Below are 26,854 nucleotides of genomic sequence, written 5' to 3'. Positions count from 1 at the left end.
GAACAGCTGGGGAGTTTCCTAGGGGTGCTGCTGCTTATGCAGGGGTGAGTCTGCAGCCTCTTCTACACCCTCCTCTGAGCCTCCCTCCCTGACCCCAGCAGGTATAGGCTATGGCTCCTTCTAGAAGCCCCTCTAGGACACCATATGTGTGCCCAGTGTATCATAGGGAATCTTACCGCATTGTGTAAGCTCCTCGATACTGGGAGGTGGATCGGGAGTGGTGGAATTTGGGCTCAAATCTCCTGTCAGAAGACGAAATCAGCCTGGGTGCTTTGGGGCACCCAGGGGTTGAAATTCCTGTGCTTCAGAATGAATGGTCAGTGGTGACCTTAAGATGCCAGGGGACCTGGGTAAAGTTGAGGATGCAAATCAAGGCCCTCATTAGCATATATAGGTCAAGATCCCCAGATGTGGTGCTCAGCTGACCCCCCAACTATCCATGTGTCTTTGGGCAAGTCACTTCACCCTTCTGAGTTTGGGTCTTCACAGCAGTAAATGAGAAGCAGTAGGGCCTTGCAGGGATAAGACAAGACAGTGAAGGTCAGCTGCCAGCATGGCATCAGGGCATAAAAGGTGTTCAGAAACAGGTGAATGGTGGTGACAAGGGGCCCTGGCTGGGTTATGCAGGACGGATAACAGGGATATCCTTAAGTCAGGGGTCTGGACTCAGGGTCCTATCCCAATAATTGACAGAGACCTTTGGGTAAAGACCTTCCAGGGCCCTGAGTATCTTCCAGAAGCAAAATGAAGGTGAGAACACAATTAATAGGAATAATTTAGCCATTTCATCTACAAAGAAATGAGCCCCAGGCCCACGTGACTCCTCAGTTCATGCCTGATCCTCCCAGCCCCTGGCCCCTGGGCTCCTGTAGCCACTGCACACAAGGACACGGGCAGGCAGCCATCCTTGTGTTTCCTCATTCTTGAGCCCTGGATTTCCATCCATCCCTCCCCTACTCCCCTTCCACACTTATTCTTACCTCTCCACTCAGCCCCTTTCCACTTTCCTTCCAGACCTCCCCTCAACTCTCTGAAAGCCCCATCCCCCACCCTTCCCATGTGACTTTCATGGTGTCCCGATCCCACCTCGGGCTTTGCAGCATCCCACATACTCCCCAAGGGTCTGTGGAACCAGCCTCCTCAATCTTATTGAGCTCCTATTTCACTGGGACGTCTCTTCTCAGTGTTAGGACACAGCACTGAAACACTATTTCATACTAAAGAGTGAATGACTCATTCACCATCTCCATCTTTCACATTTATTGAGTGCCTTTTCAGGCAGTGCAGAAGGGAAATTTTGGAGCACGGAATTCTCCATAGAACACAAGTCTTCTCCCCCAAAAGACTGTGGCCATGGTCCTCCTTTTCCTGATTTATCTCAGGAGGCATTCATCTGCTTTTTTCTTTCTTAATCATTTTTGCCTTTTTTACTGTGGGCTCTTTTGAGGTGTGTTAACAAATTAAAAAAAAATTGTATATTCTAGGTTGCACAATTTGATATTTTAAAGGCGTACAACATAATGATTTAATGTTTGTATGTATATATTTTGAAATGATTACCTCAATCACATTAATTAGCTATCCACCACCTCACACAGGTAACTTTTCACATTGCGTATGGTGAGAACACTTAAGATTTACATTCTTGGCAAGTTTCAAAAATGTAATACAGCATTACTAACTATAGTCTCCATGAAAAACATCAGATCCCCTTGACCTTTTGTTAATTGCATTACAAAAAAGTACAGAACAGATGCTACGTGTTGCTATTTATTTTATTTTATTTTTTTTAAAGATTTTATTTATTTATTTGACAGAGAGAGATCACAAGTAGATGGAGAGGCAGGCAGAGAGAGAGAGAGAGGGAAGCAGGATCTCTGCCGAGCAGAGAACCTGATGCGGGACTCGATCCCAGGACCCTGAGATCATGACCTGAGCCGAAGGCAGGGGCTTAACCCACTGAGCCACCCAGGCGCCCCACATGTTGCTATTTAAAGAGGGTTTGTTTTTTTTTTAAGATTTTATGTATTTATTTGAGAGAGAGAATGAAAGAGAAAGATCACGGGGGGCGGGTGTTGCAGGGGGGCAGAGGGAGAAGCAGACTCCCCACTGAGCAGGGAGCCCAATGTGGGACTCGATCCCAGGACCCTGAGATCATGACCTGAGTTGAAGGCAGATGCTTAACCCACTGAGCCACCCAGGTGCCCTGCTATTTAAAGAGTTTAATCATGGATCTCATTGACTATATTCTCTGAGAGCAAGTTTATTGGCTGTGTTTATAATGAAATATAAACATAGTTAAATAAATGCACCAATATCTTCGTAATAACATTCCAGTTCTGCTGTTTACACAAAATCCAATGCTCTCCAGTAAGCTTTTCTGCTCCCCCTGCGTCTGCTGTCCTTTCTGATCCTTCAGACTGCATTTTGTCTTCTCAAACAGGCACTGTAATTCTCTTCCGAGCTGTGGGGTATTCTTGGCCAGCAGCTAAAGCAGAGAGAGCCCATACCTGGAGTAAAATGAAGTTGAAGGAAGAAAGACCATCTTAGGGAAGCATGGGGAAGGGAGTTGAGTATAGGTTAGGGCTGAGGGCACACAGCTCAAGGAGATGGGGATTTAAAGCTGCAAAGGGAATGAGTAGGGTTACCTCCTTTTTCTATTGGGACAATAAGGCTTCCATAATGAATAACCATATGACTTTAATGCATAAGCAGGGACCTCTAGTACACTCACAGATCTATGGGTTAAGCTTTTGTAGGCAATTTTTGCTCCTAAGACTGAGGTCAGGTGGGGTCAGCTGTGCAGCTCTGGTGGTGTTGGTTGTGCTCACGTCTGAGGGTTGCCTGCTTCCGGCTGGTACATGCTTGGCCTTGGCTGGGCAGCTCAGCCCTGCTCCTCATGGCTTATTTTGCAGTGGCCAGGCCCGTATGGCCTCACAAGGCCACAATAGCAACAGAAGCATAGAAAGCCCAGCCCCTCAAGCCTATGTCACATTTGCTCCCATCCTAGAGGGCAAAGCAAGTCATGAGCTGACCTAGAGTGGGGCTGGGGGGACAGCACGGTAACCCAGCTAGATGTCTGAGACCAAGCAGGAAGAGAGGGGGAGAGCTGCGGCAGTTAACACATCTGGAAGAGACAAGTGGAAATGGAAGAGTTTCCTGCACAGATGGGCCCGTAGGTCTTTTCCATCTGGGGAGCTCCACTCCTGCAAAGATGAGCAAAGAGTCAAGAGTCGGAAAAGCCTGCATTTCTGGCCTGGGTGTCCCTAAGGGCCCTTGTTCGAAGTACACTGATGCTGTAGCCCTTGACCTCTGAATTTCGGGAAACTGATCCTTTGAATTTTGCAGACCACCCATTGTGCCAGGTGACCCGAAGGACAGGGTCTAGGGTGGCTGTTATCATGTCACCTGGGAACTGTAAAAAGTACTGGGGCAGAGCCCCACCCACAGAAGTGATTTATTTTGCAGGAGAGAGTGCTGGGTAGGGGAGTTTTTAAGGTCTGTGGTGGTTCTAAGGTGTAGCCAGGGCTGAGGGAGGGACAGAGAGCAAACCCACAGGGTCAGTGCTGGGACAGGGCAGGGATGGCATTAGGTGAAAATAAAAGGACCGGGCAGGGGGGCTTCCTGGGTCCTGCAGTGTGAGTGGGGTCAACAGAACATTTGGGGGCACATGAGAGCAGGAGGCCATAAAGAGCCTGCACAGTTTAGACTTTTCACAGCTGACTGTGAAATGTGTAACTCGCTTGGGCGTCAGAAACCTGACCTGAATCTTAAGCAACAGGTAACACAGCAGCTGCCCCAGCAGAGGGAATTCGTTTTCTCATTGTATTAACCATGTCCTTTTTTCCTGAATTCTGATGCCTGACTTCTTCACATCAGGGTCACAATCCACCTTCCCCAGTCACCCTAAGTCCAGGCACTAGACAACTAGGGACAGCCCCTGTGCCCCAGAGCCCTTAAAATTATTCCTATCAGCCAGTCCTAAACCTGCTTGCCCTGCTTCACCCATTCCTTCCCACAGAAACCAACAGAAAGACCCCTGCCCATGTTTGCACCCTTCTCCCTCAGCTTTGTGGTTGATCCCACAGTTCCCATGTGGGCCCCCATGGCATGGTATGCCCACTTCTCTTGGGAATGATGAGAAACAAACTATCTTTTCTTCCTTCCTTCCTTCCTTCCTTCTTTCTTTTTTTAGATTTTATTCATTTATTTGTCAGAGATAGAGCGTACGCCCAAGCAGGGGGAGCAGCAGGCAGAGGGAGAAGCAGGCTCCCCACTAAGCAAGGAGCCTGATGTGGGACTTGATCCCAGGACGCTGGGATCACGACCTGAGCCAAAGGCAAACTATCTTTTCAATGGCAGTCATCTCCTGATTGTTGGCCTTACTCTTCCTCGAATTTCCTATTAATTGATGTGTTTCAGAGCATTCCATAACTGGACTTGCTTCAAAGAAGTGATCCTTCGTCACTAAAATATTTGTGGGTAAATGTGATGAGTCTTCCCCAAAACGTCAATGGCCAGCGATATCAACACTCCCTTGTCCCCTTGTCTAAACTTTTTTTTTTTTTTCCAAACATAATACAGGCTGTTTCCATCATGCCTGGAGGGAGCAACAGGACCCTCGGACATTAAAGAGTGGATATGTGTTGTTTCTGATGTCTCAGATGTAGGGATTGGAGCAGCTGAGAAGGAAGTGGGGGACAGCCACCCAGGCATATTGGGGGCGGGGGCAGGGCTGTTTCTAAGCCTGAAGAACCAACAGCAGTGTCATTATTTAGAGGGGGTTCCGAGAGTTTAAGGACAGAGTGCAGGAGTGAGGTTTAATTTCTGGGTGCCCTTGGGAGGTTTATAAGTGCAGTTCTTTTCAGAAGGCTGCAGGGAAGAGAAGTTTCTGCTGCAGCAAAATGCCAGGGATGGGGGTGGGGAGTGGGGGGTAGTGGGGATCTTAAATCCCTAATGACCCAAGTCTGGGAGTCCCTAACTCCAAGAAATAGCCCCCATCTCAGTTTCCCAGGGCTGCTGTAACAAGTCCCACAGGTTGTTGAGAGGCTCAAACAACAGAAATGTATAGTCTCATCTTGTTGGAGGCTGAAAATCTGAGGTCAGGGTGTTGGTGGGCAGAACCACGACCCCTCAGAGGTGCCAGGGGTGGGTCTGTTCCAGTCCTCTCTTCTAGCTTAGGGCAGTCCCTCGGCAGGGGCAGGATAATTCCAGACTCCACATGGTGTTTCCCCAGGTGCATGTCTGTGTTTAAAAGTCCCCTTTACATAAGAACACCAGTCTTACTGGCTTAGGGGCCCACCGCACCTAGTAGGAGCTCATCTTAACCAATTACAGCTGCAGTGACCCCACCCATATGAAGTCACATTCTGAGGTCATGAGACCTCTGAGGTCATAGGATTTCAACATATGAATGGGACAGGGGGGCAGAGAACACAGTTCAACCCATCAGAGCCCCGTCTTCCCCATATGGGATTTTAACAAATAAAAAATAAAACAAGGAGGTGGCAGATAAGGGCCAACATATCACCTTCATTGCTAATAAAAGCTTGCATTTGTGTGAGTCAAAAGGGGCTTTGTGCTCCAAGACCCCAGAGAGAGAAGGATTCACCTCTTACATCCAACCCAAGCTGCTCATATATGACCAAGAGCTCAGAAGACCAGATAAGACCAAGAACTCAGAAGACCCGAGAGCTTGGAAGACCAGATAAGACCAAGATCTTGGAAGACCAGGGGTCCCGTGCCTGCCTAGGCAGAGCTCAACTCTGTAAGGCTAGTTTGTGCATCCCAAAATGACCCTTCACATAATCTCTCCTCCTTCCTTGGGGGGAGTGAGAAAGGGGTGGAGAAGGGCTAAGAGTCTACGGAGGTGAAATCCTTCCTTGTGAAATTGTGAGTCTCTATGTCTCTGCTGACACTGGGTCCAAATTCCTGCTCTGCCTGAAAATGATCATCTTAATCAATTTTTGTTTCCAGAACAGTGTTTGATACCAGGCTGGAGGCACAGGGAGCCTGGCCCCTGGCTTCAGGGTGCACGTTTGTATGGAGGAGAGGCTTACATCCTGGACTGACCATGAGGGTGAGCTGTAGGGAAAGCAGTGACCTGGACTCCCCCCAGGCTGAAGTGGAGGCAGCTCCACGTCCCTCATGTGCATAGCAGTCTGGGCTGCAGGGCCCTCAAGAGAAAGCAGCTTGATGACGAAGGGAGGTGGTGGGACTTGAGGTCAAACCTGCCTGGGGCTTGGATTCTGGCTCAGGGACCTTGGGTTGGATAGTCACTTCCTAGCTGTTCACACCAGTGATGAGGCCACCTTGACAAAGGTCCAGCCTCAGCAAAGACCCCCCATTGACCCAGCTTGTCCATCCTTTGGCTCAGTCCCAAATAGGCAGACTCTGCTTTCCTTCCACCCTGCAAACCTCTCCTGAGTGTACGTTGTTGGCAGACCATAAATCTCATCGAGAACCATAGTTGCAAGAGAGCCAGGAAATGCTCTCCGTCCCCCATTCTGGCCTTGTGATACAGGAAGTAGCAAAGAGAGGAGTGGAATGCAGTGAACATAGCACAGTGTTATACACCTGAAAAAAATGTAACATTGTATGTTAATGATAAGGAAGGAAGGGAGGAAGAAGGGCTAGAAAGGGAAAGAGAGGAAAGAGGAAGGAAAGACAGGAAAGAAGGAGGGAGGGAGGAAAGGAAGGAAGGAATAAAGAGAGAGAGAACAAGAGAGAGAAAAGAAAGAGAGTCAAGGATGCTAAGTGTCAGGAGATCATTTCCAGCCTGGTCCTACAGAGTCGTTCAGAGCGGATCACAGCTGGGAAAGCGCTTTGAAAACCTACAAATGGTATTCATTGTGATTAATCCATGCAATTGCATAAAATTACATGTGCAACACAGAGTGTGGAAGGAGAAGGGACTGGTCAGGCAGCCTTGGCCATAAGGCAGGGACTAAATTTGTGGTCCTCCGATGTCCATGAAGATCAGTGGGAGGGGAGAGTGCCCAGGGTGTGTGATCCCGAATGGAAGATCAGGGCCAGTGTGACATCACACTGACATCTCAGAAGCACAGTAATTATCAGCGGGAGCCTGGAGCCTGCTGTGGGTCTGTCTCATCATCCCTGATTTCTTCCCCAGGGGGCTTCCAGCTGCTTCTCTTGGGCAGTGCCACTCTGACCTCCGCTTAGGAATGACGTAGACCCTGTAAACCAGAGAAGGTGGGGACAGAGGGTCACAAGAGACTTTACTCCAAATTCAAGTCTAATGAAAGGGAAACCCCCAGCGAATAATGTGGGAGGTGAATTCCTCTTGTAGACTACCTTCCATCCGCACCCCCGGTCTAGTGCCCCCTAGTGGTACTACCCCAGCACCTACTCCCAGGAGTTCACGGAGAGGCATGTGGCATCCAGAGGACAGATCCAGAGAGAATTCACTTTGCTCTAGTACTCCGGGCAAACCCCTTCTTCTCCCAGGTGTGGGCTTGTAGGTCTCAGTGAGATGAGTGCACTTGCCTTCACACCTCGCAGGGGGACTTCATTACAGGAACTGAGAGGGGAGAAAGGAAGACAAAGAGCACGGAGGACAGGAAATTGGTATTTCTGCAATGTAGCTACAGAGGAAGAGAATGAAAATGCAGCAAAATTCAAGAAGGCTTTGGTGCCTTCTCTAGGAATGTGTCTAGGAGGTGCCAGAACCAGCCTGTGAAGTGGTAGTCACTGGTGCCACTGAGGTGACTGGGTGGTGGTAAGGCAGTTATAGCCCCAAGGAGGGACTGTGGATGGGTCTTCAGCACCCTGTAATTCCCACCATCCCCACCCCCTTAGTCCATGACACAGATCCCTGGCATTGTGGTTTCAAGCCCTTCCTTCCCCTGATACCGCAGACAGGACCCGCTCCATAAATAGTCCCTGCATGAAGAAATAGGCCAGAGTCCTTGAAAGTCATGTGGCTATTAAGTATTTTTATTCTCAGAGAATAGCCCCAGTTACAATTCCTCATAGTGCCAATGCTGCCATGAGCACCTGTGAGCACAAAACTCATGGAGAGGGTGGCTGGTCCCACCCTTTGAGTTCAGGTGGAGAAGGTGACATTGATGAAGTCTTCACAGTCAAAAGTTGATATGGAATGTCATCAACTCCTGTAAATATTGTGATGGCTCTAAGCAGTAGGGAATGAAGAAAGGTGACAGGATTTGCTCACCATATCTCTTTCATTCAGTCTCTTATTTGGTCAATCAGTCACTCAACAAACATTGATGAATACTTTTCCCAGGCCAGGCCATTGCTAAGGTACTGGAGACAGAAATGAGCAAGGCAAGATTCCCAGCTTCAAGGAGACAGACAAGGTGACAGATACAATATGGTGGATGCTAAGATGGGAATGACATTGGAAAAGAGTGGAGGGCCCAGGGAAGAGGGCTAAATCAGTCTGCTATGGCTGGAATGCTTGTGAGCCCCCCTTTAGAATTCCCATATGTTGAAGCTTAACCCCCCATGTGATGATACTTGGAGCTAGAGCCTTTGGGAGGTAACTGGGTTTGGATGAAGTCATGGGGTTGGAGCCTCCACGATGGGATTGATGCCCTTAGAAGAGGAGGAAAAGGACAGAGGATATAGCAAGAAACCTGCCATACAAACCAGGAAGAGGGCTGTCACCAAGGATCCATCCATGCTGGCACCCAGACCTCTGATTCCTAGCCTCCAGGACTGTGGGAAATAAATGTTTGATGTTTAAGCCTGCCGCCCCAGCTATGGTATCCTGTTATAGCAACCTGAGCCAACTAAGACAACAGTCAGATACCCCCCTCTGTGGTAGTGAGTTTCCTGTTGGTAGAGGTATGCAAGCAAAGAATAGATGCATATCCACCAATACTATAACTCTAGGGCCAGGTTTTGAAGAATGAATGAAGTCTGCAAGGCAGAGGAGAGAGATGAGAATTCCAAGTACTGCCAAAAGATTGGAGGTGAGATGAGTTTCCATGCATTCAGAGAAAGGAGAGAAACATGTCTGGGGTATACCAGGGTTGGCGCTATGATTACTGATTATTGATACCAATAGTAAAACTTGAACTAACAGGTCTCACACAACATCCTGAGCTCCTTCTCTTGCTGAGTTTTGAATGTTTTCAACCTGTGGAAAGCAAATAGCCTAAAACTCAGTTCATATTTGCAAATTTTGTAGTAAATTTCCATTCTCCTGAGAAGGAACCCATAGGAAGCTTTGTATGGCACTAATTTTCATGTTCCCACATCTTCACTCAATTGTTAAAGGAAGCTCACTGGGAGGTTACAGCTCATCAATTAGCACAGTTCACAGAAACCAGAAGTGGAACTTGCTGTCTGTCACAGCTGCTGGGCATGAATTCCTAGGGGAGCCCCAGCAGGTCTGCTTCAGAGCAGTCCATCAGAGCCCTCACCTCCCTGAGGACAAGGACAGGGCTGTCCGCTCAGCTCTGCAGGGGACAGCACAGGGACGGGGAAGGACCGTTCACACTGGGATGAGGCTGAAGACACAATGCAGCTTCTCTGCAGATCCACTATGTTACCATGAGCAGCAGCCCGGTCTTTGCAACTTGAAGTTACTCTCATGTAACAATGCAGGTGACCTGACCCTCCTGATAAGAGGGTCCTGATAAGAGTACTAGGAGGATTAACATGAGATTTGGCCAAAACTAGACAGGGGGCTGCGTTTCTTCTCCCTGTTTGTCAGCCTCCCCACTTTGGCCCTTGGCCCTATTCCATTCACAGCAGTCAAAGGGATATTCAGACAGCCCTGGGGGCCTGGCACATCTGCCCCTCCATTCTCTGTCCGAGCTCCCACTTTCTCTCTCTGGCCTCCTTGCAGTCCCCTCCCATGGCCTATGTGCTGGCAGAAGCACAGTCCTCCCTGGTGGTCTAATGGCCTTCTCCACCCCATCCCCCTGCCCATCTTATAGTCTTATTCAAATGTGACCATCAGAGTCCCTGACTGCTCTGTTTAATACTTACAACTACCTCATTATGTACTTATTAATATACTACAGATGAGGAACTGGAAGTTTACAGAGTGAAATAACCTGTCCAAATCTCATAGTAAGTGGCTATATCAACCACAATGCCAGTGTTTTTCAGCTTCTATAGCTGAAGTCCAGTAGATGCAGCTTCAGGCAGGGTTTGATCAGGCTCTGGCACCATTTTCCTTCTATGCTTGCAGCTCTACCTTCTCTGTGGCTAGGCTTCAGCTTTAGACTGTCTTTCTTTACATTAATGAATAACTTTCAGAGTTCTGGGCTCATATTCCCACCTCACACTGGCCAAAGACAGAATATTACTTTAGGTACCTCTTGGGGGAAAAAAAAAAAAAGTATTTCTTGAACCCTCTGGAAAATCATCTCCCTAATATTCATTGGGAACAGTTAGGTCATATGCTTAACCCTGAGTCAAATGCCAGAACAGAGGGGTAAGATTAGCTTGACTGTTTCCAGATGAAGCCACATGCCCCACTCTCAAAGCCAGCTGTACAGGGACAAGTGATTGCTAAGACAGGAGATATGAGTGACCACAAACAGCTTATGTCCACCAAAGCAGCACACCATTTGTTCTTGGGCAGTACAACTCCCCATCTGTGTTCTTAACCACTTTGCTCTGAGCCCCCTAACAAGGGAAAGAGAACCATCAATGTGCAGATAACATGCTTCTATGCCTAGAAACACCAAAAGGATCCACTAAAAAGCTAGCAAAATTAATAAGTGGTTGTACAAATTAAGACAATGTACATTGTCTTTGCGCATTTATATTAAATATAAATCAATGTACAAATTAAGACACATAATAATTAAGACGAACTGGTCTTCAAAGACCAAAAAATAAAAATAAAGTCCAGTCTCTTCCCCGTGGATGTTCAGAAGGGTCCAGGCTCCTTCTATCTTATTCCTCAACTGTGTGGCAGAAAGCGTTCTGCCAAACCCACAGAAGAGGCAACAGAATGGAAGGAAGCAGGGAATGAGAATTCTTTTAAAGGGAATTTCCTGGACGGTGCAAATATCAGCCTGCTCACATCCCATTGGCCAGACTTGGTCATGTGACCACAGCCGGCTGCAGTCCAGGGAGGAAGAGAAGTGGACCCTTTAGCGTGGTACCCCTGAACCCAGCTCCAGATTCTACTGCTGTCTGAGAAAGGGAAATGGGATTTTGAGAGATAATAAATAGCTTTTGCTCTGAAAGATTGATAGAGTAGCCAAATAAGAGATAAATAAGCTAACTCAGTAGCTTTTTATTATACTAAAAATAGCTAGGTAGAAAAAGAAATGGAAAATACTGTCATTTGAAAGAGTGACCAAAACTATGTAATATCTAGGAGTAAATGTGCATCCAAATTTACAAGGCCTAAATGAAAGGAACACTAAACGTATTTTGAAGGAATCAAGTAAGATCTGAATGAAAAGCCAGGCATTACACTGGATGGAAAAATTACATGTCCATGCTTCTCAAATCAATACATAAGTTAATGTAATCCCCACCAAAATCTTAATGGAGGTATTTCCTAGAACTGGACACAACTCCTTTCAGAAGAATAAATGTCTGAGAGTGAAGGTGAACCACACCTATCAAATATTATAATACCTTGACAAACAGGGGTCTCATGAGAAGTTATTGGGAAAGACTAAATACTGTTGAGATAATTGGCTATCCATTTGGAAGAAATAAAATTAGAATGCTATATTATATTATATTATATTATAACAAAAATATATTCTATTTTTATGTGGAAGATTTAAATATAAAAGATAAATAAGTATTATAAGAAAATATAGAAGAATATGTAAAATCTTGGTGGTGGAATAGGGTTCTGGAAAATTATGAGGAAAATAGATTATAAAATTAACATTACCATTTAAATTTTTAAGACTTTTGTATGACAAGAGATACTGTAAACAGAGTCCAAAGACAAACAATAAGCTAGGAGGAGATATTTGCAATAGACAGAGCAAAGTGTAAATATATCTCATAGACAAAGTTCTGATTGAAAATTGATCAAGATTCTAGACAGTTCCCTGGGAGAGTTGGGTCTCATCATGTGGAAAATGTGCAGCCTTATCTGCAGTGAGATAATCATTCCTCACTGTGCGATTCTCAACAAGTGAAATCATTGATTACAGTGCTAGTAACAATTTGGAGAAATATCCGCTCTCATAACCTGTTTACCATAAATTGGGCACCTGGGTGGCTCAGTTGGTTAAGTGTCTGCCTTAGGTTCAGGTCATGATCCCAGGGTGCTGGGATCAAGCTCTGCATGGGGCTTGCTCACCAGGGTGTCTGCTTATCCCTCTGCCTCTGCCTGCCACTCCCCCTGCTTGTTCTCTCTCGCTCTCTCTCTCTAATAAATAAAATCTTTTTTTAAATTAAAAAATAGTAATAAAGTACCGTAAATTATAACTCTTTGGAACATAGTATGCAAACCCTCTGACTCTGCAATCCCACTTCTGGGATTTATTCAGCTAAAATGGAAATACCAATATGTAGCAATGTGCTCAAGAATGCTATCCCTGATCCAATAACAAGACAAACACATAGGCAAACAAAACTGGAAACAACCTGAATGCCAAATAGGATCATTGTTGAATAAAATGTGATATAACTACACTATGGAATACTTTGTAGCTATGGAGCCACAGTTTCTTATTTGAAACTCTAATTTCTTAGATTTAAAAACTTTTTTTTAAAGATTTTATTTATTTATTTGGCAGACAGAGATCACAAGTAGGCAGAGAGGCAGGCAGAGAGAGAGGGGGGAGGCAGGCTTCCCACTGAGCAGAGAGCCCGATGCGGGGCTCGATCCCAGGACCCTGGGATCATGACCTGAGCCGAAGGCAGAGGCTTTAACCCACTGAGCCACCCAGGTGCCCCTAAAAACATTTTTTAAATTTTATTTTGTCAGTGTTCCAAGATTCATTGTTTTTGCACTACACCCAGTGCTCCATGCAATATGTGCCCTCCTTAATACCCACTCCCAGGCTCCCCTACCCCCCACCCTTATATTAAATAATATATGTCTTAGTAAAATGAAAATAATATGTCTAATAGATACTAATATTTAAAAACAACATATATTATATGTTATGTAATACCTCCATAGAGGTTAGATGAATCACCCAGGGGGTCTACCCTATAATCAAATATATTAATATTTTTCTATCAAAACATGAATATTCCCCCTAAGTGGAATAAATGGACCAATAAAGAGAAGTTATAGGTCAAGTTTTATCACCAAATAATTGGATTTCTTTAGCATGGAGGACAAAGGATTATGGTTCTTATAGATAGACCAATGTATAGTGATGTGGGAAAATGTCATGATACATGGCTAAATGCAAAAGTAACTTCTGGAACGACCCATAGAGGATGATCTCATTATTGGAAGGACAAACTGCATGCCAATACATGTGGGCATAAGTAAGGGGAGAAACGATAGAGAACCAAGTTACTTGATCATGTTATGAATGGGGGTGAGGGAACCATCAACGGTTGAAAGGAGTGACCCAAATACACATTTGTAGTCTTTGACTTATTATAATCAGCGGGCATTACTTTGGTAATGCAAATACTAATTTTTTTTAAAGACAGGGACAAATGAAGGAAAACCAAATAAAAGCCATATTGGAGGGTTTCAGGATCCTCTCAGTATGGTGGCTGTGCTTGGGAGTATACAGGTGTGGGTGTAGAGGTGACTGAGACCCTCCCTTGTCTCATAGTCAACAAGAGGACTGAGGATTTGTTTGTTAGTGTTAGAAGTGGGGACTGGGAGGATGTCAGGGGCAGACTGGAGCTGGCTGGAGACGATGGGATCTGAGCCACACCTTGGCAGAATAACAGTGCTAGGAGCAAACACTTCACAAGAAGCTTCCCTACTTCTTGTATGCCAGTCGCTCTAACCATTTTATGTATATTAATTCTTGGTTCCTCCCAAACGCTATCTCACGTTGGTACTTTGTTAACCTCACCCCCACTTTACAGATGAAGAAAATAAATTATTTGCCCAAGAGCAGACAGCTAATCCCAACAAAGCTGAGACCCAAACCACGTCAGTGTGGCTCAGAGTCTCTGCCCCCAATTGCTGTGCCACACAGCCTCTTGGGGTAGGGCTGTGTATGGATGCTAGTTCTGGCTCCGGAGGCTGCAGCAGCTGTGTCTGCTCTAGGGATGCTCCCTGGGTGGACACACTCTTCATCTGGCCAGAAAGGTTCCCAGCAAGGGTCTGGCTAGATGACTTGGGCTTCACCCACAAGCACCTGAAAGGGATCACAGATCATCACTAACTGAGTACCTCACGACTGCCTCCCACCCAGGGGCTCTGGACAGAGCGCCTGGCAGAAGCTCGCCCACATGTCAATGCTGGCAGCTGAGCCTGAGATCTGGATTTATGTGAAACTGCTGGTGCTTTTGCTGTCCACTGTGGCTAGTCCTGTCAGGCGTGCCTCTCCCGTGGGCCTCACTGCACCTGCTCTAGCACGTGTCTGTCCATCTCATGGAGGTGCCCTCCAGGCCCTCCCAATGTCAGTTTTGTGTATGCAAGCCACCTGTGTATTTAAGTCCCAACCTCTCAAACACAGCTTTCAGATGTGAAAATCCAACCATTTCCGCATGATGTGAGGACAAAGAGGGAAAGTGATTGTATTTATAGCTAGTTTTCAAGGGTCTCAGGGTTGGATTCTTTTAAGTACCAAGTTCCCCAGAAGGCTAGTACCAACTGTCAGGATGTTCCTTCCTTCCTCCCTCCCACCCTTCTTCCTTCCCTGCTTCTCTTTATCTCTTGTCTCCTTCCTTCTCTGTCCCTCTTACTTCCTTTTCAGGTTTCTTGAACACTTATGTGCAGGGGCACCTAGCCTATCCATGTCCCATCTGTTGCCATTACTTTAAGCTGGATGGAAGGTGGTCTCAATCCCCAGTCCCCTGCTCTCAGGATGTACAGAACTAAGAGCCCCCACTGACTATAGCAGAAAAACAGTGGAACAAGAGTGTCCTCTGGGCATGAAAATTTCCTCTCCACTCTTCTTCCCCCAACCATAGCCACTCAGCTTCCTCAGCAAGGGAGTATGGATTCACCCCTCTCATCTCTCTACCATGAGCTTTTACTCTCTGAGCCACTGCCTCCAAAATTTAATCCATAAAATTTTTTTACCATGCCCTCAGTATTTTTGTCCACTTATAAGTAATATGCATGTGCCATCAAAAAATTCACTTTATAAAACTTGCACATAACGTAGACTTTTTTAGTGTAGGTGTGTTTACGTATATATATTCAACTTCTACTCTCTTCGCAAATTTCAGTTATACAATATAATGCTGTCAACTGTGTCTCCATGTTATACATTAAATCCTCAAACCTTATTCAGTTTGTACCCTTGACCAAACTCTCCTTATTCCTCCCACCCCTCAGCCTGTGGCAAGCACTTTCCTAATCTCTGCTTTTATGAGCTTTTTTTAAGATTCCATATATAAGTGATACATGCAGTATCTACATTTCTCCATCTGGCTTATTTCACTTAGCATGATATTCTCAAGGTCCATCCATGTTGTCAAAAAGTGGCAGGAGGCCCTTCTCTCTCATGGCTGAATAAAATTCCATTGTATATACAGACCACATCTTCTTTATCTATTCATCTACTGATGGACACTTAGGTTGTCCTAGGTTTGTCCTAAGTTTGGCTACGATGAATGATGCTGCCAAAACTAGACATTTTCAAAGTGTTAGATAAAATACTCTTATAAGTAGAGGTTCTCCAACTTTCTTCTTGCACCTACCATAGAGCCCACAGCTTTAAATCAACAAGGAGCGAACCCAGCTGCCTGCAGCTCTTGCTAACTGGGGTTTCTGTTTCTCTATCTCTAGGACATGTTCACATCACAGACTTCAACATAGCGACGATCGTGAAAGGAGCAGAAAAGGCTTCCTCCATGGCCGGGACCAAGCCCTACATGGGTGAGTGTTCCAGGCCCCTTTGAGGAGCCAGAGACCCAGTGCCTGACCTCAGCATTCCAGTCCTTCTCCCCCACACCAGGACCTGGCTGTCCCCAGTACGTGCTGGGCTCTCTCACACTTTATCCTTGCTGTCCTGTCTGCCAGAATTCTCCCGTGATTTCCAGAGAACTCCTACACAGCCAGAAATCCTTGCTCCAGGCTTGGGGAAAAACACACTAAAACAGACAAAAAACTATATTTTCTTTTTTAATAATGTCCAGTAGTGCAGCCAGAATATAACTTTGTTGCTGGTCATATGGGGTCTATATTCCTAAGAACACAGTGCCTTTCCAATGTGTATTTTCAAGTTGGATTTTCTTTAGAACCTTTGATGTATCATTTTTTTCCTACTTTCTTTTTTTTCTTTTTAAAGCGTTTATTTCTTTTGTTTTATTTCTTTTTAGTGTTTATTTATTTTAATTTAATTTTTACTTTTTTCTTTTTAAAGTGTTTATTTCTTTTGTTTTATTTCTTTTTAGTGTTTATTTATTTTAATTTAATTTTACTTTTTCAGTGTTTCAAGATTCATTGTTTATGCACCACACCCAGTGCTCCATGCAATATGGGAAATATAATTTTTAGAAACATTCCATTCCTGTACTTTGGTTTTCTCTAAGGACAGCTATTATCTGAATGTGGAGTCTTTACAAATTTTCAGTATTTGTTATTTTCAAATCTTTTGCATCTCTTCCTTTATCTTTTTAAAATATTTCCCATTTTTCTCTTCCTTCTTTTAAAGATTACCTGTTGTGTTTATTTGCTTTGTATGCTTTCTAGTGAAATATTTATTACTAAAATAATTTCCCCTCTAATTTTTTCCCTGAGTTTTCTTGCCTGATTTTTTAGTTTCTCAATTCCACTTTGTACTGTTCTCTCATGTCTTATATAGTTTTCTTAATGTCTATATTAATTAATGATTACTGTATAACAAAGCAAGTCAAAACCTAGTGGCTTATGCCATGTTCACAGATGGGGAGAATTGAAATTGTTCAAATGTCTGTACTACCCAAAGCAATCCACAGATTCAGTGCAATCCCTATCAAAATACCAATAACATTTTTCACAGTAAAAGAAATAATTCTAAAGTTTGTGTAGAATCACAAAAGACTCCTGAATAACCAAAGCAATCTTGGAAAAGAAGAAGAAAACTGGAGATACCACATTTCCAGATTTCAAGATTTAATTCAAAGCTGTAGTGATCAAAAGCATATGGGGTGGCACAAAAACAGACACATAGATCAGTGGGAAAGAATAGAGAACCTGAAAATAAACCCATGCATATATGGTCAATTCATCTATGACAAAAGAGGCAAGAATATGTAATGGGAAAATGTTAGTCTCATCAACAAATGGTGCTGGGAAGACTGTATAGCCACATACGAAAGAATGAAAAGGAACCACTTTCTTACAGCATACACAAAAATAAACTCAAAACGGATTAAGACCCTAAATGTGCGACCTAAAAACCATAGAAACCCTGAAAGAGAGCACAGGCAGAGAGCTATCAGCTGTAGCAACATTTTTCCTAGATCTGTCTCCTCTGGCAAGGGAAACAAAGGCTACATTAAACTACCGGAAATACATCAAAATAAAAAGTTGCTGCACAGTGAAGAAAACAATGAACAAAACAAAAGGACAATCTACTGAATGGAAGACATTTGCAAGTGACATATCTGATAAAGCATTTTAGTATCCAGGGGCACCTGGGTGGCTTAGTTAGTTCAGCAACTGCCTTAGGCTCAGGTCATGATCCTGGAGTCCTGGGATTGAGTCCCACATCGGGCTCCCTGCTCTGCAAAGAATCTGCTTCTCCCTCTGACCCTGCCCCTTCTCATGCTCTCTCTCTTTTTCAAATATATTAAATTCTGTAAAAAAAAAAAAAGCATTAATATCCAAAATATATAAAGAACTTATATAACTCAACACCAAAATACCACTACCAATAATAATAGTAATACAATTTAAAAATGGGCAGAGGATCTGAATAGATGTTTCTCCAAAGAAGACATACAGATGGCCAATAGGTACATGAAAAGACTCTCAACATCACTCATCATCAGGGAAATGCAAATCAAAACCGCAGTAAGATATTACCTTATACCTGAGAATGGGCAGTATCAAAAAGACAAGAAACAATAGGTGTTGGTGAGGATCCAGAAAAAAAGGAGCACTCATGCACTGTTGGTGGGAATGCACCCTGGTGCAGCCACTGTGGAAAACAGTATGGAGATTCCTCAAAAAATTGAAAATAGAACTCCCCTATGACCTAGTAACTCTAATACTGAATATTTACTCAAAGAAAATGAAAACAGTAATTTGAAATGCATTATGTATGCTTCCCTACATGTATTGAAACATTATTTACAATAGCCAAGATACAGAAGCAAACTAAGTGTCCATCGATAGAGGAATGGATAAAGAGGGTGTGGTGTACATATATACAATGGATTATCAGTCATAAAAAAGAATGAGATCTTGACATTTGCAACAACATGGATGAACCTAGAGGATATTCTATTAAGTGAAATAAGTCATCCAGAAAAAGACAAATACCATATGATTTCACTCATATGTGGATTCTAAAAAACAAACAAATGAACAAACATGAGGCAGAAACAGATCCATAATACAGAGAACAAACCAATGGTTACCAGAGGAGGGGGACAGAGGGATGGGAAAAATGGGGGAGGGAAGTGGGAGGTACACACTTCCAGTTAGGGAGTAAGTGCATCACAGGATGAAAGGCACTGGCACAGGGAATATAGTCAGTGGTATTGTAATAGTGTGTGGACAGAAGGCAGCTACAGTTGTGAGCAAAGCATAAAATACAGTGTTGTAGGATCACTGTGTTGCACATTTGAAACTAATGTAACATTGTATGTCAACTATACTGCAATAAAAAAGAAAGGAAGTTAAAAAATAAGTTTGGGGAAAGTAAATGAACACTTTTTTAATTTAAATATAATTAGCCAACATATAGTACATCATTCGTTTTTGATGTAGTGTTCAATGATTCATTAGTTGTGTAAATGAACACTGTTTAAAAAAACACTTAGTAGCTTAGAACAGCAATAATGTGCTATTTCTCACAATCTACCATTTGACTGAGTGGTTCCCCTGCTGGTTTAGGCTGGGCTCATTCATACCCCTGGTGGGTCTGCTGGGGGCTGGGCTCAGGGAGGACAGCTGAGTCTTCTCTACATGGTCTTTCATCATCAAATGGACTGCAGTGAGCTTGCATGGAAGGAGAAGCCGATTGGGTTAAAGAAGGAGAAGCCCATTCCCACATGCTTATCAGCCTTCCGCTTGCTTCACATTTCCTGATGTCCAGTTGGCCAAAGCAAGTCACATGACCAAGACCAGAGACCATGTGGGAGGGGACTGTGGGGAATGTGGGAGGAAAATGGATACCAAAAGGCCCCATTCATCCAGAAACCATTCATGAAACAAGTCACCACACTGTCTTTCATACTTTTGAAATAGTAGGTTACAATTTTTCCCTGAAAAAAAAATTTTTTTTTGGTGGGTGGGGGCACATCTTTCTGATTAATCATCATTGTAAAGTGTGTTATTCTGCCCTTTATTTTCCTTCCTCTTATGATAACTTTGCATGGAATTTGGCTTTGATACTCTAATGTTCCTTTTTTTTTTTTTTAAATGGGAAATTAGTTTTCCTGAACTTTTGGAAGATGATATTGTTCAGGGTAGTTTTTCTAACTGAGTATCTTCTGTTGTTTTCATGAAGCATCAAAATCCAAGGCCGCTTGTTACCTGGGAATTCCTGGTTCATTCTACTTGCTTACTTTTAGCTGGAGCTTCTTTTTCTTTTGTCCGTAGGGTCCCCATCCCACTCGGTTTTGGTTCTACTTCCAATAGTTTCTCCTTGGGGCTCCTTCTAGAAGGGAGCTCCGGCTGGAGGGTGACAGATGTCGGGTTCCAGACTGACCTCCTGCAGAACTTACCAAGGGCCCCTTTGCCTCACCTGCCACTGGACTGGACAAGCTGCTCCAGGCTTTAGCTGCTCTTCCCCAACTGGCCATCTGGATCCCCCCGTAAATGCCTGCTGGCTGTCTTGCAGCTCTCTGTTCTCTGGTCCATCATATGTTGCCTTGTTTCTTCCCTGTGTTCCCTTCTCTGCAGAAGTCACTCCCATGGCAGTCTTGTCACTGTTGCCCGTTTGTTCCCATGCACTTACATTTTGGGGCTTGTGGGAGGACAATTTAGTTTTGTAGTTGGTGTTCCTCATGGGTTTTGGCTTAGCTGTTCATCTGTTCTATCGGTTTATGTGTGTTGATCTGCCGAGATTCAAAAACCATGTCCTCACCTCCCAGAATTCACTACATGTGTCATTCATCTCTTATTTCCTAAATCAATTTTAAAAATGAAGTTTGGCCACAAGTCATAGTAAAAATAGTACTTAGTATTTGCTATGTGCCCAGCTTTATCTACTGCTCACAAATACAAAGTGGCCACAATTATTTATTCCTACTTTAGAGATGAGGAAACAGACTGAGGGGTCATGAGGGACCCACCCAGGCAGACGTTGGTGATGAGAGTCAGACCCAGGTCAGCATGGACACCAGAAGGTATGCTTACAATCTGTACTCTTCAGACAGCCCCCTTGGGATGCTGAGTATTTACACCAATAGAGCTTTCACTCTTGAAGTTCTTCTGGAAATCTCTTTCCAGACGACTCCAGAGCTGAAGCCAGTCCATCCAAGGAGACACTGACTTGACAAATGTTGGGAGAATGGGTTGAAAGGGGTGTTAAGGCTGCTGCCCAGGCTTCTGGTAGAGGTGTGTGGGGAGCACAGCAGGGGCCTCAGGCATGTGGGGTTCCAGGAGTCCCAGGTTTGAATCTGAGGTGTCCCTGGGAGATGCTGTCCAGGCTTTTGGAATGATGCGGACAGCATCTGTGGATTGGGGAGCTACCAGCACTGAGATGCAGCAAAGCCAACACAGGGGCAGGATCCCCCAGGGAGGATGCGGGAGAGAAGAGCACCAAGCCCCTGGAGACCCAGGGGACACTGTCCCAGCCAGAGAAGCAGACAGAATGGAAGGAGCCATCTTTTCCAGAAGGGGCAGTGAGGAGAGGAAAGTGACATGTAGAGAAGAAGTTCCCCTTTGGAGCCACCTCCATAACCCTATAAAGTTAGTTCTGACATCCTTTAGGAACAGCCTAAAGCTGTTCGATCGATCTCCGGGACTACAGAGCCCAGACCACTGGAGAAGTGAGCCTAGACCACTGGAGTAGTATTGTACCAACCCTTTCTTTTCTGCCCCTGCTCCACCACCATGCATAAAACACTCTCCCAGCATCTCCTCTGAGACACCCCCTGGGCCTTCCCCATTCTCATTCCCTGACTTCCCACTGCTGTCCTGGCTCTCAGCCTCTGGAAAAGCAGACCAGTGGTGACACAGCTGACCACTCTGTCTCCATAGTGGCCCCACCACCAAGAGAGAGAAGAAAACCAACACATACTATGACCCTGCTTTGTGTCTGTCATTGCCTCTAATCCTCAGAAGACCCACATGCAGCTTCCACTTCTCTCCCGTTTATCGATGAGGAAGCTGAGGCCTGGGGGGGGGGGGGGGTTCATTAACATGCCCAGAGTTATGCAGCAGGCAAGTGAGAGAGCCAGAATCTGAAGCCATGTCTACATGGGTCCAAAGCCCATGCTTTTGCCACTATACCAAGCTGCCTTTTGACACTGAGTTCCTGTGTCAGAAAGCCACATTTCTCAGACAAGAAAAAAGTTTGTTGTCCCAAGTGTGTGTAGGATTTGGGGCTCCTGATGTCCTTCTGTTTAGAGGAGCCTTAGTCCTGAATTAATAAACAGGTGCACAGGAGAGATTTTTCTGGGATTTAGAGAGCACCAAATGGATTTTTTTTTTTCAGACACCATAGGGGTTGACAGGACCAGGCAGTGGGAGTTCATTGGGGAAGACAGGATGAAGGAGGGCTCTCTCAGTAAATTCAAGTCCTACAGCTCCCAGGGCTATAAACTCCTGAGGACAAGTGGCAGGTTTGTCGATTTTTTTTCCACTTGTACTGTTCAGTTCAAAGGCCCAATTACAAGCTCCCAGAATGTTTCAAACACAGATTCAGAGAACAGGCTGATGAGTAAGCTCCCAGAGGTTGCTCATGAAGGATGATCCTGGAAGAAACATTTGCATAGAACTGAATTTTCATTAATTAAAAGAGCAGATGGAATTCACAGTCAGAGAAAAAAGAAATCTCTCTGAAATGTGCCAGATTAGAAGTCAGAAATGTTCCAGCAACCACCGGGGCTTCAGAGTTTATGCATCGGCAGTGGAATAAAGAGCTGAGCATTCATTCAGCAAATATTTATGGAATGTTTAGGAGATAAACGGGGTGAAGGCACAGGGGCTCAGAGGAGACTGATGCTCTCTGGGGCCCGGGGGCTCACCATCTAGTGGGGCAGACAGATGCGTAGGCACAGGTGTAAACAGGACACTGTCAAGACAGATTCCTGGAGAAGGTGACCATCTAAGTTAGACTCTGAGGGTGGGCTCAGAGTTTGCCTACTGGGTAAGGATAAGGAGACACCATTTCGGTCAGAGGCATCAGCCCGGGTGGAGGTTCAGGAGGGGCAACAGCATGGTGTGTTGGGGGACAGCTGCAGCTCCACTTCTTGTATGGCTTATAGACCAAGATGGCGTGGGGAGGGAGCAAAGAGACAGACCAAAGCATGGGGGTCTTGAATCCATGATAATAGCCTGTGGAGCCAGCAGAAAGCCAGGAGGGGGTCCAGTGAAGTGTCGCCTTCAGCATGGGGCAGTTTGGGTATCTTTCACTTAGCGGCTGCCTGGACTTGGGCCCTTCTCAACATGATGAACACTCAGAAGTGTTGGCTGCCAAACCACGTGCCCGGACAGTTTTCTCATCTGAGTAATGGGATTAATGATGATGTAATCTGCCTTAGTCGGTTGTCTGTGAGGATTTCATGGCATGGCTATGGAAGGTACATAACATAATGTCTGGCAAATGGTGAATGCACAGGTCTGGGAGCCGATAGTGTTGTTATTGTTGCCACAGTTATGATTTAGATGGTTGATTATTTGGTATCTGCTTAGCACTGGGAATCCAGGGCCTGGATTGGGAACTCCCTTGCCTTATGGTGCTCACAGTCCAGCAGGGAAAACAGACCCTAAACAGCTGGTTCATTATAGGAGCTGAGTTGGCTGGAGGATGCTGGGTGCACTGGGGGATCACAGAGCTGGTGCCTTGCCTGCATTCACTGAATGTTAGTCCCCCCCCCAGGTTGCTGCAGTGAGCAGACAAGTGGTTGCTGAGCCATGATGATGATGCTAACATCTGCTTCTCGGCCTTTTGGCTAAGATCAAGTACATAATGATGCTAGTAAGGTCCTTGTTGAAATGATCAAGGTTAGTGACATTTGCTACCGCCTGTGCCAGAGAAAGTAAGAGAGCCAGTGTTCAGACCCAGGCCAGTGAGGCTGCAGTGCTCAGTATCTTTCCTGAGAACCTATCCATTCATTCATTCATTCATCCATCCACCCATCCATCCGTCCATCCATCCATCCATCCATCTTCACGAATCTATTGAGTACTTTCTACGTTCCAGGCAGTGTTCTATGGCCCCCAAATACGTCTGTGAACAAACAGATAATTCTCCTGCACTCATTAGGTTGGCTATGTATAAGGTAGATAATCACCTTAAAAAATCACAAAACTAATAAATATATAGCTGGAGATGTTTATTTTTGAGTGACAATTTACCTGCAGTGAAGTGCACTCTTTCAGGGCAACATTCTATGAATTTGGACAAACACAAATAGTCACATAAGCACCACCACAATGAAAGTACAGAACAGTTCCATCACCCTCAAATTCCCTCATCCCAATCCCTGGTAACCAGTGATCAGTTCAGACTATTCCAGAGAGTCATAGAAATGGAGTCATATGGTCTACAGCCTTTTGAATCTAGGGTTTGTTTTTTTTCTTTTTTTTTTCCTTTAATTTTATTTATTTATTTATTTATTTATTTATTTAGAGGCGGCAAGGGAGAGAGAGAGAGCATGCACAAGCAGGGGGAGCAGAAGAGGGAGAGAGAGAAGCAGGCTCTTCACTGAGCAGGGAGCCCGATGTGGGGCTCCATCCCAGGACCTTGGGATCGTGACCTGAGGTGAAGGCAGACGCTTCATGACTGAGCCACCCAGGCACCCTAGCAAATCTGGGTTTTTTCACTTTGAATGATGCATTTGAGATTTATTCATTTTGTGTGTTTCAGTAGGTTTTCCCCTTTTTTAAATTGTGTTACATTAGTTACCATAAAATACATCATTAGTTTTTGATGCAGTGTTTCAAGATTCATTGTTTATGCACCACACCCAGCGCTCCATGCAATACATGCCCTCCTTAATACCCACCACCAGGCTCACCCATCCCCCCACTCCCTCCCCTCCAAAACCCTGTTTGTTTCTCGGAGTCCACAGTCTCTCATGGTTCATCTCCCCCTCCAATTTCCCCCAATTCACTTTTCCTTTCCTTCTCCTAATGTCTTCCATGTTATTGCATATGCTCCATAAGTGAAACCATATGATAATTGACTCTCTCTTCTTGACTAATTTCGCTCAGCATAATCTCCTCCAGTCTCGTCCATGTTGATACAAAAGTTGGGTGTTCATCCTTTCTGATGGAGGTGTAATATTCCCTTGTATATATGGACCATATCTTCTTCATCTTTTGAAGGGTATCTCAGCTCTTTCCACAGCTGGCTATCAGTAGCTTTCCCTTTTGATGGATTGGCAAGTAAAACTCTATTGGATGAATAGACACAATGAGTTTATCCATTCACCAGTTGAGGGACACTTAAGTTATTTCCAGTTGTACGTAATTATGAATGAGACTAATATAAGCATTTGCTTTCAGGTTTTTATGTGAACTTAAGTTTCCAATTCTCTAGAATAATTACCTAGAAGTGGGATTGCCTGGTCATATGGTAAGCGTATGTTGAACTTCCTGAGAAATGGAGAAACTGTTACCCAGGATGACTGGACCATTTTATATCCCCACAAGCAATGTATGAAGGCTCTGGCTTCTCTACACCCTCACCAGCACAGGGGTTATTGGCCCGTGGTCATTGCTTTTCTTATCAGCCCTTCTAATAGGCAGGGAGTAGTTTGATTTCACAAGTCCCTAATGACTAAAGGTGTGCTACATATTTTAATTTGCTTATTTACCATCCATTTATCTTCTTTATGAAGTATCTATCCAAATCATTCCCATTAATGATTTTTATTAATTCAGCTGTGGGAATTCTTTATATATCCTGGATATAAGTCCTTCATCTGATAGGTGTTTTGCAAAAATTTTGGCCCATCAGTGGCTTGTCTTTCTTTTGCCATAATAGAATCTTTCTAGAAATAGAAGTTTTAAATTTGGATGAAGTTCAGTTTTTTAAGAGATTTTATTTATTTTTTATTAATTTAATTTTATTTTTTCAATGTTCTAAGATTCATTGTTTATGCACCACACCCAGTGCTCCAGGCAATACGAGCCCTCCTTAATATCCACCACCAGGATATTTTATTTCTTGATCATGTATTTGGTGTCGTATCTAAACATCTTTTCCTCATATGAGTTAACAAAGATTTTTTTCTTTGTTTTCTTGTAAAAGTTTTATACTTTTGGATTTCACATTTAAAGCTACATGCATTTTTAATTTAGTTTTTAGTACAGTGTGAGGCGAAGACGGAGCTTTATTTATTTGCATACAGCTATCCAATTGTTCCAGCAACCTTTGTTGAAAACACTGTTCTTTCCCTACTGCATTGCCTTTGCAACCTTGCAACCAAATTGTCAAAACTCAATTGACTGTAAATGTATGGGTCTATTTCTGGATTCTTTTCTGTTCCATTGGTCTATTTGTTGAGGCTCTACCTGGTATCATACTTTTCCTGTACCTTTGCAATAATACTTGAAATCAGTCTTCCAACTCTCTTTTTCTTTTCAAAATTATTTTGGCTATTCTAGATCCTTTCCCTTTTCACTGAAACTTGAGAATCTGCTTGTTAATTTCTACAAAAAAAAAAAAAACTCTGCTGAATTTTTGTTCGGATTGTACTGAATCTGTGATGAGTATAGATAGAAATAGCCCCTGAACAATGTGGACTCTTCCAGTCACAGAATATTTCTCCATGTATTTACGGCACCTTGGATTCTCTCATCAGCATTATATAGTTTTCAGATTGCACATATTTTGTTACATTTACCCAAGTATCTTACAGATTTTTGGAGGCATGTGAATGGTACTTTAAAAAAATTAATTACAATCTTCTTTTATCTGTTCCTCAGCAGATGGACATCTGGGCTGTTTCAATAATTTGGCTATTGTAGATAATGCTGGCTAATGCTGCTATAAACATCAGGGTACATATAAGATGTGAGATATATCTAGATATAGATATAGATGCATTTTTGGAATATTATTCAGCCATCAAAAAGAATGAAATCTTGCCATCTACAATGGCATAGATAGAGCCAGAAAGTATTATGCTGAGTGAAATAAGTCAGTCAGAAAAAGACAAATGCCATATGATCTCACTCATATGTGGAATTTAAAAAACAAAACAAATGAGCAAAGAGAAAAAAAAAAGAGGAAGAGAGGCAAACCAAGAGAGAAACTCAACTATAGAGAACAAACTGATAGTTACCAGAGGGGAGGTAGATGGAGGATGGAGGAAATCGGTGATGGGGATTAAGGAGTCCACTTGTGAAGAGCACCTGGCATTGCATGGAAGTGTTGAATCACTACATTGTACACCTGTAACCAACATTTCACTCCATGTTAACTAACTGGAATTTAAATTAAAAATT

General features: G+C 44.0%; 1 protein-coding gene across 6 annotated transcripts in view; it reads left to right on the top strand.

The window, feature by feature from the left end:
- Nucleotides 1-26,854, top strand: part of STK32B (serine/threonine kinase 32B) — a 412,641-nt gene that overhangs the window by 324,092 nt on the left and 61,695 nt on the right. For 5 of the 6 annotated variants that reach the window (XM_047718860.1, XM_047718856.1, XM_047718858.1 and 2 more), the window contains one exon: nucleotides 15,863-15,952. The exons of the other annotated variant lie outside the window; for it this stretch is intronic. In XM_047718860.1, coding sequence (XP_047574816.1) covers nucleotides 15,863-15,952 — 90 coding nt within the window. The remainder of the gene's footprint in view (nucleotides 1-15,862; nucleotides 15,953-26,854) is intronic. 6 annotated transcript variants of the gene reach the window in all.

The sequence above is a fragment of the Lutra lutra genome, chromosome 2, assembly GCF_902655055.1.
Source record: "Lutra lutra chromosome 2, mLutLut1.2, whole genome shotgun sequence".
Classification (NCBI taxonomy): Eukaryota; Metazoa; Chordata; class Mammalia; order Carnivora; family Mustelidae; genus Lutra; species Lutra lutra.
This window is presented reverse-complemented; position numbering and strand designations above follow the sequence as displayed.